General features: G+C 45.6%; 1 protein-coding gene across 5 annotated transcripts in view; it reads right to left on the bottom strand.

Annotated features, from left to right (window-relative positions):
* Positions 1-24029, bottom strand: part of KAT6B (lysine acetyltransferase 6B) — a 97052-nt gene extending 73023 nt beyond the window's left edge. Inside the window, exons 1-3 of one of the 5 annotated variants that reach the window (XM_087963872.1) lie at positions 23753-24029; positions 19055-19207; positions 15744-16649 (exon numbers count right to left, since the gene is read on the bottom strand). In XM_087963872.1, coding sequence (XP_087819998.1) covers positions 15744-16361 — 618 coding nt within the window. In that variant the 5' untranslated portion in view covers positions 16362-16649; positions 19055-19207; positions 23753-24029. Of the gene's footprint in view, positions 1-15743; positions 16650-19054; positions 19208-23236; positions 23333-23752 lie in introns of those variants that run through there. The other 4 variants (XM_026674191.2, XM_087963874.1, XM_087963875.1 and 1 more) reach the window with 4 other exon arrangements.
* Between the last annotated feature and the right edge of the window lie 3382 nt (positions 24030-27411).

Here is a 27411-nt window from a genome sequence, read left to right as displayed (position 1 = left end):
TTTTAGCAGAACATCTGAGAACGTTTCCAAATAAGGAAGCTGACATGAGGCCAAAACCAGAATGGGCTATGACATCATTAGGACGGATGCAGAATTGGCTGGCCCTAATAAATCCTTTCCTGTTGAACTTATTTATAGGCACCATGAATGGGGGATTCGAAAATACGACTATCGAATTTGCAGGTGACAGAGATGGAGAAAAGCACGATAGAGTGTTTAGTATTTAAAGCAGAGCTATCAAACTCAATCTCATTGAAGGCTGCGTTAATGTTGTGGTTGCCATCAAAGGGCCAGTTACATGTAAGACTATGAGCTGGGTGTGGCTTGGTGGGTGTGGCTGGTGGGCGTGGCCAGCTCTCGAGCTCCCAGGACCCCGTAACTCAGCCCAGCCCTGTTTCCCTGAGATGGTGCCCAGCTGCATTTACCTCCTCAAGGCTGCTGCTGCAGTTGGTGCCACCGCAGGGCGAGGTGAAGCAAGGTGAGGCGAGGAGAGGCTGGGTGAGGCCAGGCTTGGCAAGGCGGAATGAGGCAAGGCTGAACAAGAGGAGGCTGGGTGAGACCAGGTGGGGCAAGGCCAATGAGCTGCAGCTGCTGTCGGGCACCGCCAGCCCCCATGCGTTCGCTGCCTCCTGTGTGCGTGCCCAGGGAGAGTGCCTGGTGGGGCTAAGGAGCAGCGGGCCAGATCTAGCAACATCATGGCTGAAGGGACTTGAGTTTGACACCCCTGATTTAAAGCAGGGGTCCCCAACCACCGGTCCGTGGAACAAGTCCTACCGGGCCGCTGGCTTGCTGGGCGCCGCCATCTTGTTTTGATGAAAAAGTGCTTCCGGTGAGCTTTTCCGGTAGAAAGCTCACCGGAAGCACTTTTTCATCAAAACAAGATGGCGGCACCAGCTGATGTTGGTACCGGGCCGCGCCATAAAAAGGTTGGGGATACCGGGCCGCGGCGTAAAAAAGGTTGGGGATCACTGATTTAAAGAATCATAATACAGGTAATGGGCTGGATTTGGTCACTGATTTGCAGTGCTAAGACAAAAAAAATGGGTTTAAAATGCAAGGAATCCGATTATTCATACCAGGTGGAATTTCCTAATGGTAAGAGTTCTACAAAATGGAACAGGCTCCTTCGGGAAGTCTGCTGGACATATTTAGGCAGGGATGCTGCAGTATTGCAGATTCCACCACAGGAGAGGGGGAGGTTGCCTAGTCCAGGGGTTGCCAACCTTTTGGACCTCAGGGACCACCAAACTCATAATGTTAAATCCCGCAGACCACTAATATGAATTTTGACTGACGGTGGCTTGCCGACGTTTTCCCAGGGTCTCTGCAAAAAGCAGCAGAGACCCTGGGAAAATCCCCCAAAAAAAGTACGCAGGAAAATTCCGCACCTCGTTTTCCTATCGATCGATCATTCTTTATTTGGGATCATAGGATACCGTCTCCAGCTCCATTCTCAGCGGGGAGAGAGAGACTTTTGGCTTCATGCAAGGAAAGCAGCAGAAGTCTTTCTTTCTCTCCCCCAAACTCCGCCAGAAAGGAGTCTTTGTGAGACTTGTGCACCGGCACAGCCTCTTGGAGCAGGACCCTTTGAGCCTTGCAGGGTCCCAAAGGGTCATTTCTGGTGGAGTTTGGAGGAGAGAAAGGAAGACTTTTGCTGCTTTTCTTGCATGCAGCCAAAAGCAGAAGAAAGAAGCGGAAAGAAGCAGCCCGGTGGCCTGGCCAGGCCAGGCACGTAGGGCAAATTTCCCCCCTCCACCCTCTCCTCCCTCCTCTCACTACCTCATGTTGTTCACAATGCAAGCAATACAAGCCTTGTGTTCCCATGGGCCATGTGGGTGGCACAGCCTTGTGTTCCCGTGCATCCTGGATTAATTGCTCGGGGGTGTGTGTGTTTTGGGGGTGACATTTCTCTGTGGACCACCAAAATTTTCTCGCGGACCACCAGTGGTCCCCAGCCCACTGATTGGTGACCACTGGTCTAGACTCTAGATGATCTCCAAGGTTCCTTACATTCTATTATCCCTATTTTATTATACACAGCATACCCTCACAGACTATAGTGGGGGTTCTTATCTGAATTGAGATTATTCCTAATTTAGCATTTAGCTACCTTGCCATTTTTATCATGCTTATCTCACCCTTAAACTGTTTTTATTTTACCCTATTGCTTGGATTATGCGTTTATAAAAAGGCGTGTAAATTCCTTGTCCAGGTCAATGAACACGCCTCGGTAAAGCAGACAGTTGCTACCAATAGTACTTTCACCAACACTTTAACCGTAATCAATTACAACTATTTAAACAAGTTCAAGCACTCAGCATTTAATCTGAAGTGTTTTTTTTTTTTAATACAATACTGTTAGGTCACCTTAAAACAAGCCAATAGAGGCCTGGAGTCTGTTTAATATTTAAACAGAGTCACTCACATCTGTTTTCATCCAAGAGCAAAGTTACTGTACATCACTTGAAGCAGCTCATTAATATCCCCTCTGCATCTTTCAGAGGTTATAGGAATGCCAATGCTTTCAGAAGCATCTGTCATAATATCTAAACAGCACAGCTAGACGTGCATACTTCTTTTCTTTATTGACTCACGAAATAATCACCCTTTATTTAATCTAAGCGGAAAGAATGGAACTTTAAATGAAAATAACCAATTACTTTTGATATCAGCCGATATGCATCATTCATCTCATCTCTTTAGGTGGCTCACTTGATAGCAAGTGTTCCAAAAAAAATGTTATCCGCTTGTAATTAAACTGAACAGCTGTCATGTTCAATTACAAATCTGTAGAGTTTTCTCCTTTAACTTGAAATACATGGTTTTTAATTGAAGTTTGATCAAATATTTGAACACCAGGCATTTTAATGATTCTCTCATTGCATTAATGAAGAAGGCAAACTATACAACTGCAGTGCAACATAGTATAAATAATAATGATAGTATTTGCATAAAGCTACTTAGGTACCATTCTTAATATATTATTAGCGCTCACAATCAAAGCATTGAAGATATGACAAAATAAAAATCATAAAAATAGTAAACCAATTTGGGAGTATAAGGCCCAGGTACTGTATACATCAGCATGCAACCAGTTTATTGATTGATCGTAAACTAAGCAGGATCAAACCTCATTAAGACTCTCTGAGAGCCACAAACAAATCTTCACACTAATTAAACGAACTAATTGTCTCCTGGAAACACCACTCCTCTTTCGCTCCTCTTTATTCCCTATGGGAAGGGCCATTCACTTGTGCCTTTACTCCCGAGTTGACCCTTGTTCCTTAACTGTTCCCTTCTCTTGGCAGCTCTGCGCATATGCACAACTGGAACAGGCTCCAGCTGTTCTTCTTCCCCACTGATATCCGACTCCGAAGGCAGCTGACAACTGTCAGGTGGCCCTGGCCCCATCTCTGCCTCCGACGCAGAGCCCTCGTCAGAACCTTCCCCAGATTCCAGGACTGGCCCATGTTCCTCCCCAACCTCCTCACTGTCCGAGTCTGTTGCCAGCTCTGCTGGTGGGTCACAACAATTATGAAATGTTATACACAAATGTATAGCATATAATTGCGAGAAAACCAGAAGGCCTTCAAACATTGTACTTGCATTATTTGTGTTACCCAGCTGCATAGAAGTTCCTTGGAAGTTTAATAACAACAGATGGGTTATTAATCATCCTCATCCACGGAGGATGAATCACAGAGTTTCTCAGGACGAATTCCTTTCTACCCGCCAGGTCAACAGGAAGAGAAAATGTTGCTCTACAGCTTTGAGGTGCATTTGGAGCATTAAACCAGAATATAAACAACCCAACTATTTATCGAAAACATCAACGCAAAAGTCATCATAGAAGAGGTCGAACAAATAATATATTTAAAAGAAATAGCATCAAGATAATGAATTTAAGAATGTGTCATATCGCTGGCTTGGACATTGCAAGAATTAAAAGAAAAAGTCGAATGTAAATTTTATCCAAAACAAACAAGTATCTGAAATAAAATCCTTTATGTAATGATTTTACTACCTTCTCTGACATTACAAATGTTATCTGCACAGTTGTACAATACATCTTTGGTATTGTTCTTGTATATTATAGGACAATGGTAGCTAACCTTTTTGGGCTCCTGTGCCAACAATTGTGCGCGCACTTGCGCTCGCTTGCTCACCTGTCAGCACCCAGAAGGCAATACGCATGCCGCCCCCATGCTCCCTCCACATGCGTGCACAATCCCTCCCCCCCGGCTGCCCCCTTACCTGCACTACGCCTCCCAGCTGATTTTTGGGCCTGTTTGAGGCCTTTTTCAGCCTCCCAGAGGCTTGAGGGAAGCCTCTGCAGCCTTTGCAGGCCAAAAAATGGGTACGTTTCATCACTTATGGTAATTCCAGAAACACAGGAAGTGATGAAATGGGCCTATTTTTTGGCCTGAAAAGGCTGCAGAGGCTTCCCTCAAGCCTCTGGGAGGCTGAAAAAGGCCTCAAACGGGCCAAGAATCAGCTGGGAGGCGCATACATGCATAGTGAGGTAAGTTTGCCTGAGATTACGTGTGCCATAGGTTCACCATCACAGCTATAGGAGTAACATTACTTCTGCACCATTCTCCATTCAAACTACCGTAGAACAACATAAATATTATACAGAGGTAATTCATTTCTACACCATTTTTCCTAAACCCATTCAGTGATCCGCTGATCTTTGTGCTCATCAATTTCCCACTCAAATCACATTTACATCTACCTGTCCTCTTCACTGAAGCATATTCCCCAAACTGCTGCCTATTCAGTTGTTCAGTTTTTATGCATCTTCCCAAAATAAATTCAATCATTGTCAGAAACGTAACCAATCATTTTTTTTTTTTTTTAATCCGCAGAGGCGCAAGCTTTGGCAAGAGAGAAAAGTGGAACCTGCAACACTAAATTTAAATCAATCAATCCATCAATTCTGGATATTAATTCCTCTCCATGTCATTATGCGTAATTACCGTATGTAGATATTCCACTCCATGTGGTTTTGGTCACCACATTACAAAAAAAGTTGATGAGACTTTGGAAAAAGTGCAAAGAAGAGCAACTAGGATGATTAAAGGCTTGGAGACTAAAACATATAAAGAAGGATTGCAGGAATTGGGTATGGCCAGTCTAGAGAAAAGAAGGACTAGAAAGGACATGATAGCAGTCTTCCAGTATTTGAGGGGCTGCCACAAAGAAGAGGAGAGGGGGGTCATCTTATTTTTCCAAAGCAGCAGAAGGCAGAACAAGAAGTAAATTGATGGAAACTAATCAAGGAGAGGCACAACCTGGAATTAAAGAGAAACTTCCTAACAGTGACAACAATTAACCAGCTTGCCTTCAGAAGTTGTAGGTGCCCCATCACTGAAGGTGTTTAAGAAGAGATTGGACAGCCACTTGTCTGAAATCGCAAAGGATCTCCTGCTTGAGCAGGGGGCTGGGCTTGAAGACCTCCAAGGTCCCTTCCAATATTCTGATAGATGGATTAATACTGTGTTACCCACAGGCCTATCAAAGATCGTAACAGATGAATCTACAACAACTCGAGCAACGTCCTGATCTGATTTCTCCACCTTCTTCTAATAGCTTTCTGTACCAAACAGTCCAAGCAGCTGATTTCCGAGCTGAGCCTACCTGTGGCCAGGTGGATGGAGGGACTGGCCTGCCAGAAAGAAGGCAGTTGGTGTCTCTTCCTCCGCAGGAACGTCAGTCCACTTTTCATGGATAATAGCAGAGAAAACACAAACACAATCGCATTCGTTGCTTTCCTTTCTCTCAGCAATCCTCTCACGCTTACTGCAGAGGAAGGAAAGTCATTTTCCCAGGCTGAAGAACCACCTGCCCAGAACGGCAAATGGGCTTCCTTTGACGGAAAAAGAACATCAGAAGATCTGGTGTCAAGATGTGCTTATAGCACCAGAATTTTTTTTAGTGGAATCTATTTCTATCTATCTATCTATCTATCTATCTATCTATCTATCTATCTATCTATCTATCTATCTATCTATCTATCTATCTATCTGCGAAAGGCCACTCACGCATCATCACAAAATCTCCAGAACCGTAAAGCCTACAAACTTGAAATTTGGCATCTATGTTCCTCTTGGCTTCTAGGGGCTCACTAAGAAAGGATTTTTCAAAATGACCATCAGAGCATTTAGAGTATTTCCTATATTATTATTATTATTAACACGCTCTGATGCTAAGGAGTTCTACTCCCCCTCCCCATCTGAAAAGAAATCTGTTCCAAATGCAAAATACAAGCAGAGGAGTTTCAGTTTCACAGAACCAAGCAGCTTTAGTACAGAACAGTTGAGCTAAGCCACACCCAGGCTCCTTGCTGTCTTCTTCTTGCTCACACAGCAAATACTCTTCCAGTTTCCATGTTTCAGTTTCCAAACAGCCCTCAACTCTCTCAGACACTGACAGGACACTAGCCAGATTAATACCGATGGATGCTGGTAGGCAGAGGCAGAAATTTTTTCCCCCTTATTTTCCTCCCCCAAAACTAAGCCCGATCACATAGTTTCGTAGCGAAGCACACGGGTATATAGTATTATCATAAATCCTCCGAATCTAAGTAATGCTGGGTAAAATTAGGCACATGAAACCATTAACCAAAGTTTATTCTGGACAATGCTACCGGCCTTTGAACCAATACTAGTTCTTACTTTGATCAGAATCGATTTCTGAAAGACATTTCCAACTCTGATCCTTGAGATTTTCTTTTCACAGATTCAAAATGGGGTCCTTGTTCTCTCTATTCATTCACATGCATGGCTATTTGTTTTACTTGGTGTATATCAGTGATGGCTAACCTTTTCATTGCGTGCTTAAAGTGTGTGTGCACGCACATGCATGCCTGCACCCATAATGCAATGGGCGCATGACCCCCCTGCCCCCAACACATGCCCGTGCGACCCCCCCCCTTCGTATGACAAGCCTCTTCACATGCATTCACACCCCCCATGTGCCCCGCCCCTGTGCATGCACATACGCCTCCCGTGTGCGCATCTCCCCCACGCATGCGCAGCAGATACCCGACACTCACCTGGCTGGCAAGGCTGCACACGCCTTCAGAGTATCCACTTCCGGGCAACGGCTCGCGTGCCCGCAGAAATGGCTCTGTGTGCCATTTCCGGCATGCACGCCATTGGTTCGCCATCCCAGGTGTATATCTTTTCAAAACCATTAGGGATTTCCACCGGAGAAAGAAGCGAGAAGATTTTGTAATAAACGGGAGAATGCGCCACCTTTACTTTCTTCTGATCGTTTTTTTAGGCATTTAGGCATAGAGCCATGGGGGCGCAGTAGTTAGAATGCAGCACTGCAGGGCTAACTTACTGCCCACTGCCAGCAGTTCGATCCTGAGCGGCTCAAGGTTGACTCAGCCTTGCGTCCTTCCAAGGTCGGTAAAAGGAGGACCCAGATTGTTGGGGGCAGTAAGCTGACTCTGTAAACCGCTTAGAGAGGGCTGGAAAGCACTATGAAGTGGTATATAAGTCTAAGGGCTATTGCTATTTATCTTTCTATACTATGCAGATACAGAATAAGTATGGCTCTGCAGAGATCATCAGTGATACCACAGAATAATGAAATGTTGTCTTACCTCTTCAAAGCAATCCACTCCATTCCGTTATTCTTTAAAATAAATAATACACCCCAAGAACTCTGGAATCACAGCAATCAGTTTTAAAACAATCTACATAATCTACAACGAGTATAAGTGAGCCTTGATAAACCTTAAAATGTTTCGCCCCGCAGCCAAGACAAGCTAGATTTTAACAACACTGCATTGTAATTGGATTTGAGCGACAAAATTACTAAGAGCAACACACTGAGATCTTACAGCAATAGCTTCGGATGAAAAGCACTATTTAGCTTCCAGGATCAGAAATTAATACATTTAGCCCTTGTGATAACAATCTATATGAACAGATGCATCCATTCTGCTTTTCTGCCAATGACAACTAATTGCCATAACTTACTGATACAAGAGATTTTCTCAGTACAGTCTTGCAGGAATTAAATTAGCCTAATTTAATACACACACACACACACACACAACTTTATGTTCTAAAAACATGAATCAAAATTATAACTCTTTCATAGCCTAGAACAATGAATGTTTTACAATGCAACTTTTTAAAATAAAACAAAAAACAAAACAGTGTGTTGTAAAATTCTGTTCAGAAGAAGCAGATCATGTCTGGCCACAGATCCGTCATGGAGAAAGGAAAAAGGACAAAAGACCAAAATTGGATGCTGGAGGGGGGAAAAGGTACACTTTAAGACACAAAAGTCTCATTTTACCGACCTTGGAAGGACGCAAGGCTGAGTCAACCTTGAGCCGCTCAGGATCGAACTGCTGGCAGTGGGCAGTAAGTTAGCCCTGCAGTGTTGCATTCTAACCACTCCGCCACCATGGCTCTATGCCTAAATGCCTAAAAAATGATCAGAAGAAAGTAAGTATGTATTTCCATACATTTTCTAATGCAGTGGTGGTAAAAAAAAACAGGTAAGGAAAAAAAAACAATCTTGGCTCCGGTCGGGCAAGATTGGGGAGAAGGGGCAAATTAAAAAGAAGAAATAAGGAGAAAACAACTACTGAGAAAAAGACACAGAAGATGGTTCCACCTATCCAACTAAGTTGAAAGTAATTAGTATCTAGAAGATACTCCATCAATGGTTGTATACTAGGACATTTAAACATTCTCTGGAAGAGGGGAAATCATTCCAATATAGTGGCCAAGCAGACATCATGGTGTGAACTCACCAGGAATCAAGCTTAACTCAAAGGAGGAGGAGAGGTGGAAGAGGAAGAGGAGGAGGAAGAGGAAGAGGAAAAGGAAGAAGCCGCCCAATATGTATGAATTGGGACTAATATTGCAATACCATTTTCATGAGCACAGATTCTCTTCAGGGTTGTGTCCCAAGTCTACATGGGTCCCTGTTGACTCATGACTGTTGTGGACAGTTTGATACCCATGGTTTGATACTCTTAAGTATGTGGGTGATACAACAATAGTGGGCTTTATCCAGGATGACAATGAGGATGCTTACAGGTAGGAGGCAGAGGGTTTGGCGGACTGGTGTAAGAAGAACAGCTTGGTTCCAAATGTAGCAAAGACAAAATGAATACAGTGAAAGAGGAAACGAAGAGAGTTAAGTGGAAATTGAATCCTATCTCTGACATAAACTCAGTTTGAATGGGCTTTGGGAGGGACAACTCTGCTACTGAAGAAAAGATTTAGATCAGAGGTCTCCAAACTTGGCAACTTTAAGACTTGTGGACTTCAACTCTTGGAATTCTCCAGCCAGCATAGTTGAAGTACACAAGTCTTAAAGTTGCCAAGTTTGGGGACTCCTGATTTAGATCCTTGGAATAAAACAAAACATACAGGTGTGCAATCTAGATTATTTATTATGGCATCCAAACATTCAAAAGCAGGGCATGCCTTTGGACTGAGTAAGAGTGAATTATAAGTGCACATGACCAACTCAACACCTGGTCTGCTCCATTGGCTAAAAGTTACACCTGGCTCAGAGGAAGCATTTCCCTTTTATCAGCAGCTAAAGATATTTTTCCACCACTGCATTAGAAAATGTATGGAAATCAATGCATAAACTCCACCAGTTATTATAATTAACTATTTGTAGGTTGTGTTTGACTGGTTTTACATTTTTAATTTGCAATTATTTTTTATTAGAAGAGACTAACACTTTTTTTTAAAACCTTAGTTCCAATCAATTATTGATGTGCTCAGAGTAGATTAAAACAGGCACAGCCCCATGGATGGTCATGCACATTTTCCCCCACTGGCTGGGCATGTAATTCTTCTCCTCGTGCTAGCTTCTTAAAAATAGTTTAACTTTTAAAAATCCTTAAACATCCAATGAAGTTTTTTTAAAGGCTTCAAAAGCAGACATGGTTTTTCCATACTTGGAGACCGATCAGCAACTGTAATTCTGATAAAGCATCAAACTGAGCTCAGAATGACAATAAGGGAGGATGAATGAGCTGCCAAGCTTTAAAAGATTAATTTCATTTTATGTAAGATAGTTGAGATCAAGAACAAAGAGACAAAAAAAAGAGGGAGAAAAATAGAGGTTCAAGTTACTGGCATGAAAGAAATAATTAATACTTTTAAAAATAAGAGCGAAAGAAAAGAGAAGAGAAATAAGGGATGAATCCCACTGGAAAGAAAAACTGAAGTTAATAAATACGATGAAACCAGAATACCAATTCTCTGAATTTTTTTAAAAAAATGTATGGAACAAATAACACCAGCCTCACCACACTTCAAAGGTCTCTCAGCTGGTTCTGGATTCAAAAGACCGTGAAAATGTAGATCTTTTCCCAGGCTTTGGGTTAGAATGTGTGTCATTGTCTTTCAAGAATTGTCTTCCTTCCAGACCTCTGGTTTTTGTATAGTATTGTATTTAGGGAGTACAACTAAGAAACCACTTGTTCAGCAATGGGATTCCTACCTGTTGCACTATTGGTTCAGTGGTTGTGCATGCGATTCTCTCAGCTGATCTTGGGCGACTTTTTTTTACTACCGGTTCGGTCAAACCGGTCCAAACCGATAGCATAACACCATTGCACTTGTTTTAGAGTTGGCAGCCTTATAATAAGTGTGGGTGTGGGTGTGTTGATATTAATGTAACTCTTGTTGTCCTGCAGCAAGATGGCCGTGCCAAGTTGGCTGTGGCGAGTTAGCCATGGTGAGTTGGCTGTAGTGAATTGCCAAAGACCCATTTGGGACAAAACCTTCATGGAAACCATCGCTGCAGCTTGAAAGGCTGAAGTAGGCCTGCAGAAAAAGGAAATATTTGGCCAGTGTTCTTGTCCCAGTGGGACCAGGCAAGACTCTTTCAAGATCTTTGAAAAATGAATAAGTCGTTATTCGAAGCAAACCCAGGACTGTGGGTGCTACACAGTCAGTGGAAGTTAAAATCACCAGCACTTCAGCCACGAGCCCCAGTGGCTTCTGAAAGCTAGGGGGATGTAGAACAGGGGTCTCCAACCATGTCAACTTTAAGACTTGTGGACTTCAACTCCCAGAAGAGCCCTGATGTAGAAGATGCTAGAGTAACCCTGGAGACATCCAGGTCTTCCTTTGTCCTCAGTCTCACAAACACACTCGGTAATTTTGGATCAGACCTTCTTTTTCTCACCCCACAGAATGGTGGTTGTTGCTATGAGAAAATATGAAGAGAGGAAGCACTATGTATGCAGTCTGATATTCCAGGATAAACAATGGAATGTAAGTTTAATACGTAAACTGGTTTGCTCCAACGATCAGCCGTTGGGCCCACCCGCTGGCCCTGGCTCTAGTCTGTGCTTTATATCCTGGTTTTCAAGCTCAGCTTTGGCGCGGCACAGCACATTGCTGGAGAAAGTCAGTAGCAAAGCACGTGCTTACCAAACCGGTTGTTACACCAGTTGAATTGCACCCTCGGTTACAGGTAGTCCTCGACTTACAACAGTTCACTTAGTGAGTGTTTGAACTTACAACCGTGCTGAAAATAGCGACTTATGATCGTTTTCCACACTTACGGCCATTGTGGCATCCCCAGGGTCAGGTGATTTGCATTCGGATGTTTGACAACTGTCTCACATTTATGACGGTTGCAGCATCCCGGGCTCATTCGATCCACTTTTGCAACCTTCTGACAACCAAAGTCAATGGGGGAAACCAGGTTCACTTAACAACCAGGTTACTAATTGAACAACCACAGCGATTCACTTCACAAAGGTGGCAAGAAAAGTTGTAACATGGGGACAAAACCCACTTAATAAATTTCTCATTTAGCAATATAAAATGTTGGGCTTAATTGTGGTCATAAGTTGAGGACTGCCTATATTCCTACAACATTTCTATATGACAACTAACTTTTATTTCTACAACAAATACTAGTGTCTTTACTATAATGACACAAGTAACAGAAAATCCTAAATCCTTCCTTTTTTGTAGCATATGTGCAGTAAAATTATTCGAAGGAGCTGAGATGGCTCTCGTTTCCAGATCATAGTTTCAATAAGGTGTGTGATATTAAGGCATCTACTGAAGCATGGTCAGGCCCTTATAAGGAGCACTTCGGAAGGCAAAGCCATCCCAGTTCTCATTTAGAATTTGCAGGCATCACCAGCAGATGCACATAGGCTCTCATGACTAACCAATAAATCCAAATGCTGAATTGGCCCAAGAATTTAGCAGGCATTCTGAAGATCAAAGGAGGCAGTACGATTGTTTGATCTTGGGGAGAGAAGCCAAGAGGATTTTTGAGCCATGAAATTTCACACTCAGATAAAGTTACCAAGCAGTCAGCACCAGAAGTGCGAATGCAACATTGACCTCCTCCCTTTCTCTTTTTATTAATTGAAGCATTTCCACTTCAATAAGTGAATAATGTGTTTTCCCTAAAATAAGACCCTGTCTTATTTTTTATTTTTTTTGCCACCAAAAAAGGCACCAGGTCTTATTTTCGAGGGATGCCCTCAACTGACTAACCTCACTTGCTCACGTTGCCCCCGGCCTCCTTTTCACTGTCAGAGGCCTTCAAGAACGACCAAGCAAAGAGTTCTTGAAGGCCCCTGCAGCCGATAACAGAGCTCTGATCGATCCGGAGCTTTCTTATCAACTACAGAGGCCTTCAGGAAAGCCTTGCCAGCCTTTGCCGGTTGCAGAAGAAACGGGCCGGCAAGGCAGGTGTCGGGTTGTGCAAGGCCTGGTTACAACTGTCCAAAGGTAAGTAGTAGGAAGCTCCACCCCCCCATCCTCACCCTAGCTTAATTTTTATTTGTCCACTCTGGCATGGGCGGGATCTTAATTAGGGCTTATTTTGGGGGGTAGGGCTTATATTGGGCACGCGTGTAAAAAATCAAGCTAGGACTTACTTTCAGGGTATGTCATATTTTGGGGGAAACTGTGTAAATATTCTTATATCCCTAACATTCCCTGTTCCGTTTTCAGAAGCCTGCCTGCATTCTATCTGCATTTGGGAACGTATTAAAATAATCAAACTAGGTAAAATCACGCTTGCCGAACCATTTGAAAACCCTGTGACTGAACAATTAACACGAACAACTAAATGTAGTGCTCACAGTCCACATTTGGGGTGGATAACCCCAAATTTTGAGAAGATACGGTACTTGTATTTTGGGTTCAGTTGTGAAACTGTACAATGCCGGTAAGGATGGGTGGTAATACCCTGCAGTAGCTGTTGTGGTTTGCCGGCAGCAAGTGTGGATGGCTGAGGTCTTGGAGAGCGAGGACTCAGATGAGGGGCCTGCATGTAATGCAAGGATGGGGCCAGGACCATCAGGGAGTGGAATGCTGCCTTCGGAGATTGTGGAGGCTGGCAGCAGTGATGAAGAGGCCCCCGAGGAGCCTGTGCCCAGTGCACGCAGAGCCACTTGAAGGAAAGAGCAGCTGCAGCAGCATGGGAGTAAGGCTGCAAGGTAATGGCCCCTCCCTTAAGAGATAAAAGCCAGCTGAGAAACCGGAGTTCTTTGCAGGAAGCAAAGAAGTTCTTGCACTTCAAGCCTTGTGGAAGTTCGGACTCTCTTGGTTTGTGTTGGAAGACTTTTTGTTTGGAATATTTCTTAGTAACTTCATCTAGTGTTCTTGGCAGCCTTGCACAACCTTGGCAAGGCTCGTTCTTATCAGAAACAATTAGTCTGAAACAGCCTTTTAACCGTGAATTAACGTAATTCGCAGAGAAGCATTAAAAGGTTTTGCTTTTATCTCTGTTTGGTGTTTGTTTACTTGGAACAAGGTTTGGATCAGAATCATTTGCATTCAGATGACAAGGGCAGATTTCAATTAATGAGTCAGGGAGCCCTGGTGACCCAAGCAGTCAATTTGAGACGAATGGAGAAAAGCCAATCTATCCAGCAAAGAAATGGAATAAGAAAACCTCCATTCCTTTGATGGTTAACAACTGGCAAGCCACACAAAAGATCACGGAAGAGGTCCAATAATGATTTCCATTAAGCATGTCTTCCATGCACTGCTTCTTTACTCCAGTGCACCTTATCCACAGCAACCAAAATAGCAAAATTGACTGACAATAAAGAGATTCGGAATCCTATTAAATTGCACAGCAGGAAACAAGTTTCATGCTGCAGAAAACAGGAAGAGGTGATCCGGAGAAGGTAGACCGATTGATCATAATAGTCCTCAACATTTCAAAAGATTAAAAATCGTATTATTTATTCTTCCATTTCTTAATACCAGTCATTCAAATTTAAAATGCATATTCTTTTTTAAAAATGAACAAATCTAAGCCCAATATCTGACCCTGCGAACAGAAATGGCACCACATAACCAGCAATGCTTTTTTACACTTATGGGCTTCTAAGTAGCGACTCTCTTTCGGTTGCATTAGCTCAGGGGTGCCAAACTCAATTTCATGGAAGGCCGCGTCAGGGTTGTGTTGGACCTTGGGGGGCTGGGGTGGGCGTGGCCAGCTCGGCATCACTTGTGTTAGGGGCACCTGTGGTAGCCTGGGTGTCAACTAAAAAGATAGCCCTTTGGTCTTTTTAGCTGCCAGAAAAAGGGAGTGGTGGAAAAACAGTGCATTCCTTAATTGCACTAGATGATCGCCCTGGCAGCCCAAAGTTGTTGGAGCTCAAGAATATTACTGGAGAGCCTGATTGATGACTCTTGGTTATGGATATGTCCCATTGGAGAATATACATCCAGGGGGTGGGGGAAAGACCACGGTCAACGGGGAAATGTATGATGTATTTTAGTATCGGCTTCATCCAGCTAACGTGGCCACTTCTAATAAATAAATGATTGAATTGGGGTGGATTGGTTGGAGTCCTGACACTGGGTGGAGCTGTGGGGGGGGATCCATTGCAGGAGGGTGTTGCTGCCGAAAATGGAGCCTGTGTGGGCCGCACACAGCCTCCCCGAGCTCCATTTTCACCAGCAGAGGGCTGCAGGAAGCCGTTGCTGCTGAAAACGGAGCTCCTTTTTTGCTGGCAGAAGCACAGCAGGGCCAATCCTTTGCTGTTTCCAGGGTGGTCCCATGGGCCAGATCTAAGCACTCCGGTGGGCCAGATCCAGCCCGTAGGCCTTGAGTTTGACACCCCTGCAGTAGTTGGATGGATAGTCCTCATATCCACATATTTTATTTTGAGAAAGGAGAATAGATATTGAAATATTTTTACACTCTCAAAGGACGTGAGATTTTAAGGCATCTTGAAACCACTAGACCAGAGGTGGTGTTCAGCAGGTTCTGACCGGTTCTGAAGAACTGGTAGCTGAAATTTTGACTAGTTTGGAGAACTGGCCAATGCCACCTCTGACTGGCCCTGCCAACCCCATCTATTCCCGAGTCCCAGCTGATTGGCTGGGTCTTCTTTGGTTGCCCTGCACAGGAGAAGGGAGCTGGAAAGCAGGTTCGTGGGGAGGGAATGGAGTTTTTACAGTATCCTTCCCCTGCCAGGCCCACCAATCCACGCCCACCAATCCACGCCCACAGAACCAGTTGTAAAAAAGATCTGAATCCCACCACTGCACAAGACACTTGGAAAAATTCTGCAACCATTGCACTTAAATATTTCTCTCAATGTGGTTAATCAAATCAAATGTTTATGCACCACGTGTGTCCAATGATATTGAAGAAAAAAGTTTTAACAATTAAAAAAAAGAAAAGAAAACAAGCATCCCAACAAAAAGCACACCAAGAGCTCTTTTGAAACTATCTGGTCCACTCACCTGGTCCTTTTCATGAGGCAAAAGGCTGACAGGCGGGAGGGAGGCTGGAAATGAACCGTATTTGTATGTCCCTCGGCTTTCCGAGCTACCTTGGTTCACCCTGTACTGAGGTCCTTCTTTCAATAATCTCCCATTATTGACGGCACGTTTGGCTCCCAGGCGCAGCCTCCGCTGAAAGACGGGGTTGTTGAAGATACCTGCAAGATCATGTTGACTTCTTAGGTATTTCTCTATGTTTCTGAGGGAAGATCCATTGGGTTCCTGAAGCCCTTCGATGGCTCTTCGCAGGAGCTTATTCCAATCCACGTTCTGAAGCTCGTGACAGCTTCCCTTAGATCCTTTCGAGGGTTTCGAGATGTCGTCCATTTTAAGAGATGAAAAACGCCCAGGATTATCCGGGTCCTTATAGGAAGCAAGGCCTTTGTTGGTAACTTTGAGAACCGAGCCATCTTGGACGCTCAGCTCCAGCTGTTCGGAGATGGTCTTCTTGTCTAAGCCGTGGGATGCACAAACGGCGTGGCAAATCCTCTCCTCGGAGGGCCTCTGCTTCTGCCTTTTGACTTTGTGTATAGCTTCAAGAATCCACTCTGTGTAAAGTGGGTTGGCAAGCTTTACCATGGTTGACCAATAACCTTCCACCCAGAAGAGTTACCCAGAAGAGTTCCTCTTCCTACCAATGATCCTGCTCCTACGTCTTCACATTTTACCTTCCGGTACCACCATCTGGAGAAGTCATCCCTCAGATACAAAGATTGTGAGGAATATCGGGCATGATCTTGTAAGCAAAGCCTTCATCAACCAACGAAGGAGAGTGGAGTTGTATTCTTACACCAGATGGAATACATCTCTACCCCTTGGTGACTTTTCTCTCTGGTCGGTACAAATCTTTTCAGGTCTTCATCAATTCTAAAGAGTATTTTTAGAAAGCAAGTTAAGTTTCATTCGCAGCAAAACTCAGTTCGTCATTTAAGAATGTAGATACCTCCCACTTTATTTCAAAAGCTACACCTCTTTTGACCAATGCATTCGTTGTTAGCTAATATTCCGAAGCACCAGCTGGACTGGGGGAAAAAAAGTTACGTGCTTCTTAGAATTTAACTCCAAAATTCACATTGGATGGTAGTTCAGTCTTCCAGAAGATAGAATATCAGCCAATGTTATATATGCCAAACCCCAAGTTGAAATAAACCCCAGGAACTAGATACGTCAACCACCAGTTTTTCAACATCCCCAAATCCATTTTTTTTAAATCTCACCATGTTCTAAGCACTCTGCCTCTGCAGTCTTATTGGGCGTGGACATGTAATGAAGCTGGAAGATACTAGACTTCTCCATGTAACCAGCTCCATTAAAAGCAAAATATCCTTGCCTGAAGGTTGTGGATACAATCATTACTAATCTCATCATCACTTATGTTATAGTATGGTTCAAATGCATCAAGAGTGAGAGAGATGGGGGGGGAGAGGAAGAGAGAGAGAGGGAGAGAGAATGAGAGGGAGAGGGAGAGATGGAGAGAGAGAGGTGGAGAGAGAGAGAATTAGAGAAAGAGGGAGAGGGGAGAGAGAGAGATGGAGATGGAGAGAGAGAGGGAGAGAGGGAGAGAGAGAATGAGAGAGAGTTGGAGAAGGAGGAGGATTAATGCCAAAAATGTACTCATCATCTCAGTCTAGGAGAGCAATTTGCTATTTGATTGGAAATGCCTTGAATTTTGCAAAGTCCCTATAAAATTCAAAGGGACAAGACAGAGATTTAAAAGAACTGGGGCACCGTGTCAATAATCCCTATGCTGGACTACCAAGCAGGCAAGAGTGTTTAATCATGGCAACTTTTGAGCAAGATTGACTACTGTTACTCTCACCCAGAACCACATTTCTACAGTCCACAAGGATTCCTTTTCTCTTCACATCAAACGATACAGGTAACCCTCGACTTAATGACCAGAATCGAGCCCTCAAATTATGTTGCTAAGCAAGACAGATTTGCCCCACTTGTTAAATGAATCCCTCCAATTGTTAGCTTAGCATCACGGGTGTTGGAAATGAATCCTGCTTGTCAAAAAGGTTGCAAGAGGTTGCAACCATCATAAATATGGACCAGATGTCAAGCACCTGGATTTCAATCACGTGTGACCAGGGGGGGACGCTGCAATGAACGTTAAGTAGGAAAAGGGGCCGTCGCTTTTTTCAATGCCCTGGTAACTTCGAACAGTCATTAAACAAGGACTATCTGTATCACAAAAAGTAAGGTGCATTTCAATACAGGCAGTCCTCGATTTACAATGGCTCATTTAGTGATTGTTCAAAGTTACAACGGTAACTGAAAAAAGTGACCTACAACTGTGTTTTTCACAATTCCAACCTTTGCAACCCATGATCGTGGGATCAAAATTCAGATGCTTGACAACGGGTTCATACTTATGACTGTTGCAGCGTCCTAGGTTACGTGATCCCCTTTTTGCGACCTTCGGACAAGCACCGTCCGTCAGTGGGAAACCCAGATTCCCTTAACCACCGAGTTACTAACTTATCCACTGAAAGTGATTCCCTTAACAGGAAATGTCATGAAATGGAGAAAATCTCCTTTAACAAATGTCTCACTTAAGGACAGAAATCCTGGACTCAATTGTGGTTGTACAACGAGGGCTACTTGCTTTGGCACCAGTGGTGGGATTCAACTTGTTTTACCGCTGGTTTGGTGGGCGTGGTTTGGTGGGCGTGGTTTGGTGGGCGTGGCTTGGTGGGGTGGGTGGGAAGGCCAATCCTGCGCTTTTCTCCTCTTTTTCCTCTCAGCTGTTTGTCGGAGGATTTTGTTTTCTTCTCTCAGCTGATCGTTGGCTTTTTTTTTTTTTTTTACAACCGGTTCAGTAGAACCGGCACAAACCAGTAACATACCACCAATGATTGGCACCTGCCTGCCTGAATCCTTCTGACGTGGAGCTTCCTTCGGCTACAAGGGGCGACTCAAATCTTTCATGAAGAAATCTTCTGAGGCAGTTTGTGAAAAGTTGGAGCAGTAAGAGAGGAAAATCCTACTCTAAGAAATAAAAGCCCAGCTCCGTCAAGTTAAAAAGGCTTCTAGAGTCGAGCACTTTGTTCCCCAGGGCCTAGGAGCAATTTCATGCTCCCACCAGGATTCTCCAAGCAAGAGGAGAAGAGGAGAAGGGGTGTAGCGTTTCTCTTCTGGGGATAATACGGATAAAACGGTTATGTTCTCCATTAATTTATTAAATCACCTTTTAATGCTCTATAAATCATGTAACCTATAGTAGAACATTGTGCAATTTAATACATGCTGCGAAAAGAAATAATTACTTTTCCGAGGGCGCAGTAAGAAGTTCTTCCTATCCACTTTCTCTCTTCTGTGCATGACTTCATCGTGGGAGAAAAACCAAGAATAAGGACTGGATTAGATACGCATCATCCGCTCCCACACTTCTCTCAGTGCCATCGATTATTTCACATTAACTGTAGGGAAAACCATAACCATTATTTTCACGGATACCTACTTTATTATCGGTTTTTGTTTAAAATAATAACACTTCCAATTCTAAAACTTTTTTTAAAAAAACCTTTGCATTCCATTTCTTTACGCTCATTATAAAAAGACACATACAGCAGATTCTTGCTAGACCAGTGGGGTGTTGTTTTAACCTTTGCTTCCCCAGCCACAAAGTATCTCTTTACATCTCAAATTACTTTTTTTCAAAAAGGAGATGAAAAACGTTTGCCAATGATTTGCTACATGTAGCAATAGCATCAAGAAATAAATTGCAAGTATTTTGACACCATGGTAGAACTTTTGTACCATTTCCAGTGAAGAGTTTCCCAATTAAATTAATTATAATTTTATTACTAATAATAATTAAATTTATTTACTGCCCATCTCACCACCAGGCGACTACAACATTCACGCTTCCAACATCTGATCATGGACTCTTCCATGGGCTAGCTAGATTCACATATAAACCACTGTTTGCTTAATCTCAAGTTGTCACCTAAAGTTTACATTAGCAGAACTGATGCATTATATCACAGATCATGCTAAAACACAAGCCATAAAGCTGTGGCTTTCACAGTATTGTTGTATTCTTATACACTGAGCAGTCACTTCTTGTGAGATGGTCAGTTATATAAATTTGATTAATAAATAAATATGCAATGGGCTTAAGCTTCTTCTGTCATTCTATTATTCTGATGATGAATAAGCCACAGTTTGCTTAAGTATGGTCTGTGACTAAATCACAATTGATGGGATTGAAAACAATATGAAGGAGAACTCTTTAATTTTGAAGTCCACAAAAAGCTTGTGCCAAAGTTACCATAATCCTTAGCAATGCACCGAAAGGCTGCAGGAAGCTTTCAGCTCAAACAAAATACAGACAAGTCCTCATTTAGCAAACAAAACTGGGACTAGGACCTTAGTCATTAAGCAAAGCAGTCGCCAAGTCAACTGTGCTTGCATTTACTGCAGCTTTCATTTGCTTTACAGACCTGGGAAGGTCATAAAGGCAAGGATTGGTCGCAAAGTCACTTTTTCATCACTGTTGTAACTTTGAATGGCCACTGTAAGAAGCAGTCTCTAAACAAGAACTATTTGTATGTGCTCTATGATCCTAAGTCGCTGTTCAGTTACAGAAGACTCTCTAGAGCAGTGGTCACCAACCAGTGGGCCAGGGTCCACGAGAAAATGTTGCTGGTCCGCAGAGAAATGTCACCCCCAAAGCAATTAATCCAGGCTGTGTGGAAACACAAGGCTGCACCGCTCTCGTGGCCCATGGGAACACAAGGCTTGCATCACTTGTATTGTGAACAACACAAGGTAATGAGGGGAGGGGGGAAAGAGCGGTGGGGGGAAACTTGCCCCAGTCGCCCCACATGCCTGGCCTGGCCACTGGGCTGCTTCTTTCCTCTTCTGCTTTTGGCTTCATGCGAGGAAAGCAGTAAAAGTCTGTCTTTCTCTCCCCCAAACTCTGCCAGAAATGAGTCTTTGGGACCCTGCTAGTCATCCTGCTCCAAGAGGCTGCACCGGCAAAGACTCATTTCTAGCGGAGTTTGGGGGAGAGAAAGAAAGACTTCTGCTGTTCTGCTGTTTTCCTTCTCTCTCTCTCTCTCCTAAGAACGAAACTGGAGACGGTATCCTGCTATACCAAATAAAGAATGATCGATCAGTAGGAAAACAGGGTGGGAAATTTTCCTGCAGACATTTTTGGGGATTTTCCCAGGGTCTCTGGGATTTAAAATTATGAGTTTGGTGGTCCCTGAAGTCCAAAAGCTGGTGACCCCTGCTCTAGAGACACAGATATCAGTGGAAGGCTCCCGATTTTTTTCTGCTCACATTTGTAGACTTTAATGGATGAGAAAGTAAGTTGGAAACGAGGGAACATATTCATGAACTCAAGAATGGGCCTCAACTTGAAGACTACCTTGATTTTCATTTGTGGCGGGCCTTTTTCAGAGGGCAACAGTTGACCCTGTTTGAGCTCCTTTCAACGGATGGTTCAAGCCCTCCTAACTGGGAGAAGACAAACCTCCTTGGACCCTCAAGATATGAAGCTCAAAGCTTTTGTATTTTGGATTTTATTCATGCAGACCCAGCGGTTGCAACCAAGCCAAACTTTGTTTGCTCTTAGAAAGTCTAAAGCGGGAAGATTTAAGACTTTGGGCAGGAGACCACCAGGAGATCACAGAAACAAAGTTCTTCCCTATCGTGACCAAGGAAAGACCTGGATGGGATAAGCAGGAGTATAAGATTTGGAACTTATTTTATGAATAGTTCAACCGAAGAATGACAAACTGAAATATGTGGTAATAGCAATAACATAACAGATTGATTTTGAAAAGATAAGAGAATGAATATAACTTAGTAAGGATGGATTATATTTTTGAAAGATAACTATAATGTTAATGATAATATAATAGTCAAACAATATGATACAAAATGTTGATTAGAATATTATAAATATAAATAAGAAATGTATGATAATATCATTATGCACACAAAGATATATGTACCCAACCGACACACTGTAGAATCAGAAGATGGTTTTATTTGTTATTTTTGTATAAAAACTAAAACAGGAGTCAGCTTCATTTGAGGAAGAGCAACTCAGCATTTTGCCCATCTTGAAAAGCTAAAGCTGGCCATGTCAATTCACACAGGGTAGCCCAAAAGGTTGCAAAAAGAAAAAGAAAATTCTGGAAGAGGTCCAGGGAGGATATGGCCTTTTGAGAAACACGTGCAACTTTTAGCTTTTAAAATTAGTCTCCAAAGATCTCTAAAGGATCCTTGGCAGCTTTGTAAGATGGGTGGACTTCAACTCCCAGAATTCTCCAGCTAGCCAAGCTGCCTAAGGAATTCTGGGAGTTGAAGTCCACCCATCTTAAAGTGCCACGGCGCAAAAAGGTGGCTGTAAATCACGGCAGAGCTACACCTGGCACCGCAGGTGGCGGAAGAGCCATGCTCCCCGGAGCAAACACCGGCCACCGGCTCCCGCCACATGGCTTCAACGGCGGGGGGCGCTCGCGGCCCATTCCTCTCTGACAGCAGCAGCGGCGCCAGGTACTGCGCGACCCTGCCCACCACGGCAACCCACGCCGCCATTTTCTTTCTTCCTCTCAAGACGCGACATTGGATGAAAGCCCAAACCGGGCGCTTTCATCCCGCCTCCCGATTAGGCAGCCGCACCGATAGGTCAAACGACCTGCCCGTCCCCTCGCTACCAGCCATTCCGTTCTGCCACACGCACACCACGACCAAACTATTGGAAGGGCGAGAGGCGTCAATTACGCTCCTCCCCGCCTCCCCAACCCTCTCCTGGCAAAGCCGTGACAAGCCCAGCGTCACCACCCTCCACCCTCATTGGCGGGCGATTACATCTGGAAAAACAATACAAGAGGGTGGGGGGGGGGGAAGGGACGAGCCTCGCCTCCAGATAGGCTCCCGAAGTGTCAATCGAGTGTTATTCCCCACCCCCAATCACCACCACCCTTACCTCACCCTCCCGCCGAGGAAGTTTGTTTCGCGGGCGGGCGCGCGACACACGTTAATAAAGCGGCCCCGAAAGTCGTCTCTGAGTTTCACTCGCCACGTGCCCCGGGGCGCTCGCTCTCTTCCCCAACCCCGTCCGGTCGGGCGAGATTGGGGAGAAGGTGGGGTGGAGTGGGGAGCGCTCTCCCGTTGCACACGCACACACACGCGTGTGCGTGTGTATCCATGTGCGTGCAGCAGGGTGCATGCCAAAAGAAGCCGCCGCCGCCCCCCCCCCCTCCCCGGGCATGCAAAACCCCGGACACGTGCAGGGGCCTCCCCGGCTCCAGAACCAAGACCCCACGCGTGTCCCACCCACTCCCCATTCCCCGCGAGGAGCCTCAGCCCGGAGGGAGAAACCGGGGAGAGAGAGGGAGGAGGGGGGGAGCTCTTTGCAAGGCCAGCGACGCCACCCACCCCACCCGCGCCCTCCGGCCCCGCGTGGAAGCGGCTCCGTCCGCCCTGACCTCTTGGCTGCGGCTTCTCTCCCACCCGCCGATGCCGTGGAGGAGGTGGTGGAAGGGAGCCCATTGGCCTCGGCTCCAAGGCATTTTCCTCCAGGAAAATCGCGAGCTGCACCCGGGAGCCCCGCAAGCCCGGAGTCCCCAAAAGAGCGGATTTTGCAAAATTGCAAGCAGCCTCCCCTTCCCTTCCCTTCCCTTCCCGGGTTGGAAGGCAGCAAACGGGGAGGAAGGGGGTGAGTTGGGGGCGGGGGGGCTCCCGGTTGGTTTACTCAGCCTGCCCGCCCGCCCGCCCGCCTCCGCACACAATGGGAGACCCGTCCCGCCGCTTCCACCCACCACCACCCCCGTGGGCGGTCATCGGCCCCCCGTGGAAGATGCCCCAAAGCCGTGCGCGGGGGGAGGGAGGGAAGGGAGGAGGAGGAAGGGTGGTGATGGGTGAGGGGACCTCGCCTTCCCCTTCTTGCCCGCTGCTGCCCACCCGAGTCCCCCTCCCCTCCCCAAAAAAACCAACCACCCCACCTGGCCCCTCGGCAAACCTTCTCCTTCTTTCCTGGGATGCTCCACCGGCCTCCTCCTCCTCCTCCACCCCGCCAGGAGCGGAGCCTCCGAGCCAGCCGGGACTTGATAAGAGGAGCTAATTGAAAGGTTAATCTGCATGGGCGCTGACAGCCGAGGTCCCTCCCCGTTCCGGCTCCTTTCCCCCCCCCCCCTCTCTCTTTCCTATATATATATATATATATATATAATCTGCTATTGGCAAGCGGGAAACGGAGCGGCTTAAAGAGGGGGGGGGGCGTCCGACGAGCCCACCAGCCGGGTTAAACGCTCGGGCGGCGGAGAGAGGTGGGAGAAAGGGAAGAAAGGAGGAAGGCAGGCAGAGCCCACGATGAGGCTAGACGACGACGACGCCGGGATGCCAGAGTCCCCCGCTCCGGAGTCGGGATCCTCCTGGCACGGCGACCCCCGAGGAAGAAGAGGGTGGCCAAACGCGCCCCTCGGCCGTCTGGCCTCGATCCGCTGCTTTTAGATTAGGTTATAGAGGAGCCGAGTTGGAAGGGACCTTGGAGGTCATCTAGTCCAACCCCTCGCCCAAGCAGGAGACTCCACTACCGTACTCTCTCTCTCTCCCTTTCCCCCTCTCTCTGCCCCTCTCTTTCTCTGTCTTTCTCTCCCTCTCTCTCTTTCTCTCCCTCTCTTTGTCTCTGCCCCCTCTCTCCTCTTTCCCCCGCACCCCCGGCTGAGCTCCTTTGCCTTAAAATTCCCGAGTTTGGCTTCGACTTCGCCCCGGTGGGATTCCCAAGACCAGAAAACCCCCAACGGGCCCTTTTCAGTGCAAATCAAATCCAAACAAATCAATCGATCGATCAAATAAAAATAAAAAGGGCGCCCCCCTCTTCCCACGCGGTCCAAGTTCAGCCCTCTTCTGGCGGGGCAACCTTGAACACAATCGGGTCGGGGGGCATCGTCCCAGGGGTGCCTTCGGGGCTCGAACCCGCACGGGCCGCTTAGCTTGTCGGGGCGGGGGGGGGACACGGGGACTCTTCTCCAACTTTTCGGGGCGCAGTTATGGCGCAAAACTTTCCGCGCAAGGAAAGCCCCCCCCTCTTTATTTCTCTCCCTCCCTCTCTCTCTCCCCGTCTTTTTCTCTCTTTCTCTCCCCTCTCTTTCTCTCCGTCTCTTTCTCTCTCTCCCTCTCTTTCTCTCTCCCCCCTTCTCCCTCTCCCTCCCTTCCCCCTCTTTTTTTTTTTTTTGCACCACTCCCAAAAGCTGAATTCATTACTGGTGTCACTCCTGAGTTCAGCAGAGGAGCAACCCTGGGTTGTGGACTTCTTCCTTGGTGGCATCTCCCAGATTCTTCCTCATCCTTTGTGAATTCTCTTGGCCACTTTAGGACTGATGGGTTTTCCAGAATTCCCCAGCCAGCACTTTCCCAACCTCAAACCCCTTTTAGGAGTGGTTTCGTATTATTCTATAAGGTCCACACCCACATCCACTAATTCTTTAGAAGCCCCATTTCCATTCCTAGAAAGCCATCTGCACATTAGGGATGGGATTCTAAGTCCCATGAGATGCCCTCTGGAAATAATCTAAACTCAGTGGAACAACTTGCCTCCAGAAATTGTGGGTGAAGATTTTTCAGTAGAGATTGGACAATGATTTATCTGAAATGGTGTGGGGTCTCCTGCTTCAGCAGTGGGCTGGACTAGAAGACCTCCAAGATCCCTTCCAGCTCTATTCTTAACATGTTAACAGATAATCAGAGTTGGAAGGGACCTTGTAGATCATCTAGTCCAACCCCCCAAGCAGGAGACCCTACACCATTTCTGATAGATGGCAGTCCAGTCTCTTCTTGAAAGCCTCCAGGGATGAAGCTCCCACAACTTCTGAAGGCAACTTCTGTTCCATGGATTGATTGTTCTCACTGTCAGAAAGGTTCTCCTTATTTCCAGGTTGAATCTCTCCTTGTTCAGTTTCCATCCATTATTCCTTGTCTGGCCTTCAGGTGCTTTAGAAAATAGCTTGACCCCTTCCTCCTCTCTGTGGCAGCCCCTCAAATATTGGAAGACTGCTATCCTGTCTCCCCTGGTCCTTCTCTTCACTAGACTAGCCAGGTCCAGTTCCTGCAACCATCCATCATGTGTTTGAGCATCCAGTCCCCTAATCATCCTGGTTGCTCTTCTCTGCACTCTTTCTAAAGTCTCAACATCTTTTTTATAATGTGGTGATTGATTGATTGAAAATCTAGAGGTCTATGGAAATTCTCAGCCATCAGAGTTGAAGAAGCTTCTGGGATGAGAAGCTAAAAGTCTTCAAAGAAAAAACAGAAAGTCCAGTTGCCTCTTGAAAAAAAAACACTTTGGGGACAACTGAATTCTAGCTTGGCCCTCTCTATGGGCCAAGGAAGAAAAAGCTCCATTGCTTCTCCTTCCCTAAAGGATCTTGTGTCTAGTGGCAGTCACTTTTGGACCTCAGATTTGGCCTCTTCTATTGCTGGATAGGAGCGTGGTGGCTCAGGGGCTAAGACGCTGAGCTTGTCGATCAGAAAGGTCAGCAGTTCGAATCCCTAGCCCCGCATAACAGAGTGAGCTCCCGTTCCTTGTCCCAGCTTCTGCCAGCCTAGCAGTTCGAAAGCACATTAAAAAAATGCAAGTAGAAAAATAGGGACCACCTTTCGTGGGAAGGTAACAGTGTTCTGTGCACCTTGGAAGGCGTTTAGTCCTGCCGGCCACATGACCACGGAGACGTCTTCGGACATCACCTGTCACTGACTGATATCCTGAGCCTGCTAGGATGAAAGAGGTCACAGCCTGGCCTTTGCTACAAGGCAAGTGGGACGCATGGGAGACATGTCCATTGACTCTCAGGAAGAATGTCATAGAAAGGAGAAGAGTCTGATCGATTTTGTTGATGGAGGACATGGGTTAGCAACCTTAATTCTCAAAAGAGCCACAAAGGTCCTAACTGGAAGCCCCCTGTTCAATTCTGGAGACAACCAGAAGTCCGGTTCCCCCACCATAGAGTCTCCTCCTAGCACGGCATCCTTTTTTCTCTGCCAACCGGAAATCTGGTTCCCCCACCATGGAGTCTCCTAGCACAGTGTCCTTTTTCCTCTACCTGTCCTAATCAAAAGCCCTATCAATTGTGGAGCCAACTGGAAACCCTGCCCCTTATCATAGAGTTTCCTCCTGGCGTGCCATGCTTTCCCCTTACTTAACTGGAAGCTCCTCTCAAAATTGTGGCGCCGACCAGTGACAGGGAGCTGCAGCAGAGGGATGAAAGAGCCACATGCAGCTCCAGAGCCGCTGGTGACCGACCAATGATCAAGGAATATCAGCTGCTCTAGTGCATCTTCTCCTTTTTCCTGCAATAGAAAAGCTCTTGATGATGATGATGATATCCCTCCACCCTTAATGGCTATCTAATTCAGCCACCCATTGCTACAAGCAATCCAGAAGAACAGAACAGCCGCTGGTCACCCTGAAAAGCTCCTTCTCAGGAAAGTCCTCTTCAACTAAACGGCTCCCAGGGAAACGATTCCAGACAATTTTCTTTAAATGTAACTTCATTCCTGTATCTTAAACCGTCAGGTGTCATCTTGCATTCTGAAGCAGCAGAGAATCAAAAGTTCATGAGACAATCCTTACTTGGCTAAATAATGCTTTTAGATTGCAGCCCTT

The sequence above is a fragment of the Notechis scutatus genome, chromosome 4 (genome assembly GCF_049901735.1).
Source record: "Notechis scutatus isolate UNSWTSFEM ecotype Mainland chromosome 4, rNotScu1.2, whole genome shotgun sequence".
NCBI classification, from domain to species: Eukaryota; Metazoa; Chordata; class Lepidosauria; order Squamata; family Elapidae; genus Notechis; species Notechis scutatus.
The sequence above is the reverse complement of the archived record's forward strand: the minus strand, read 5'-3'. Positions and strand labels throughout refer to the sequence as shown.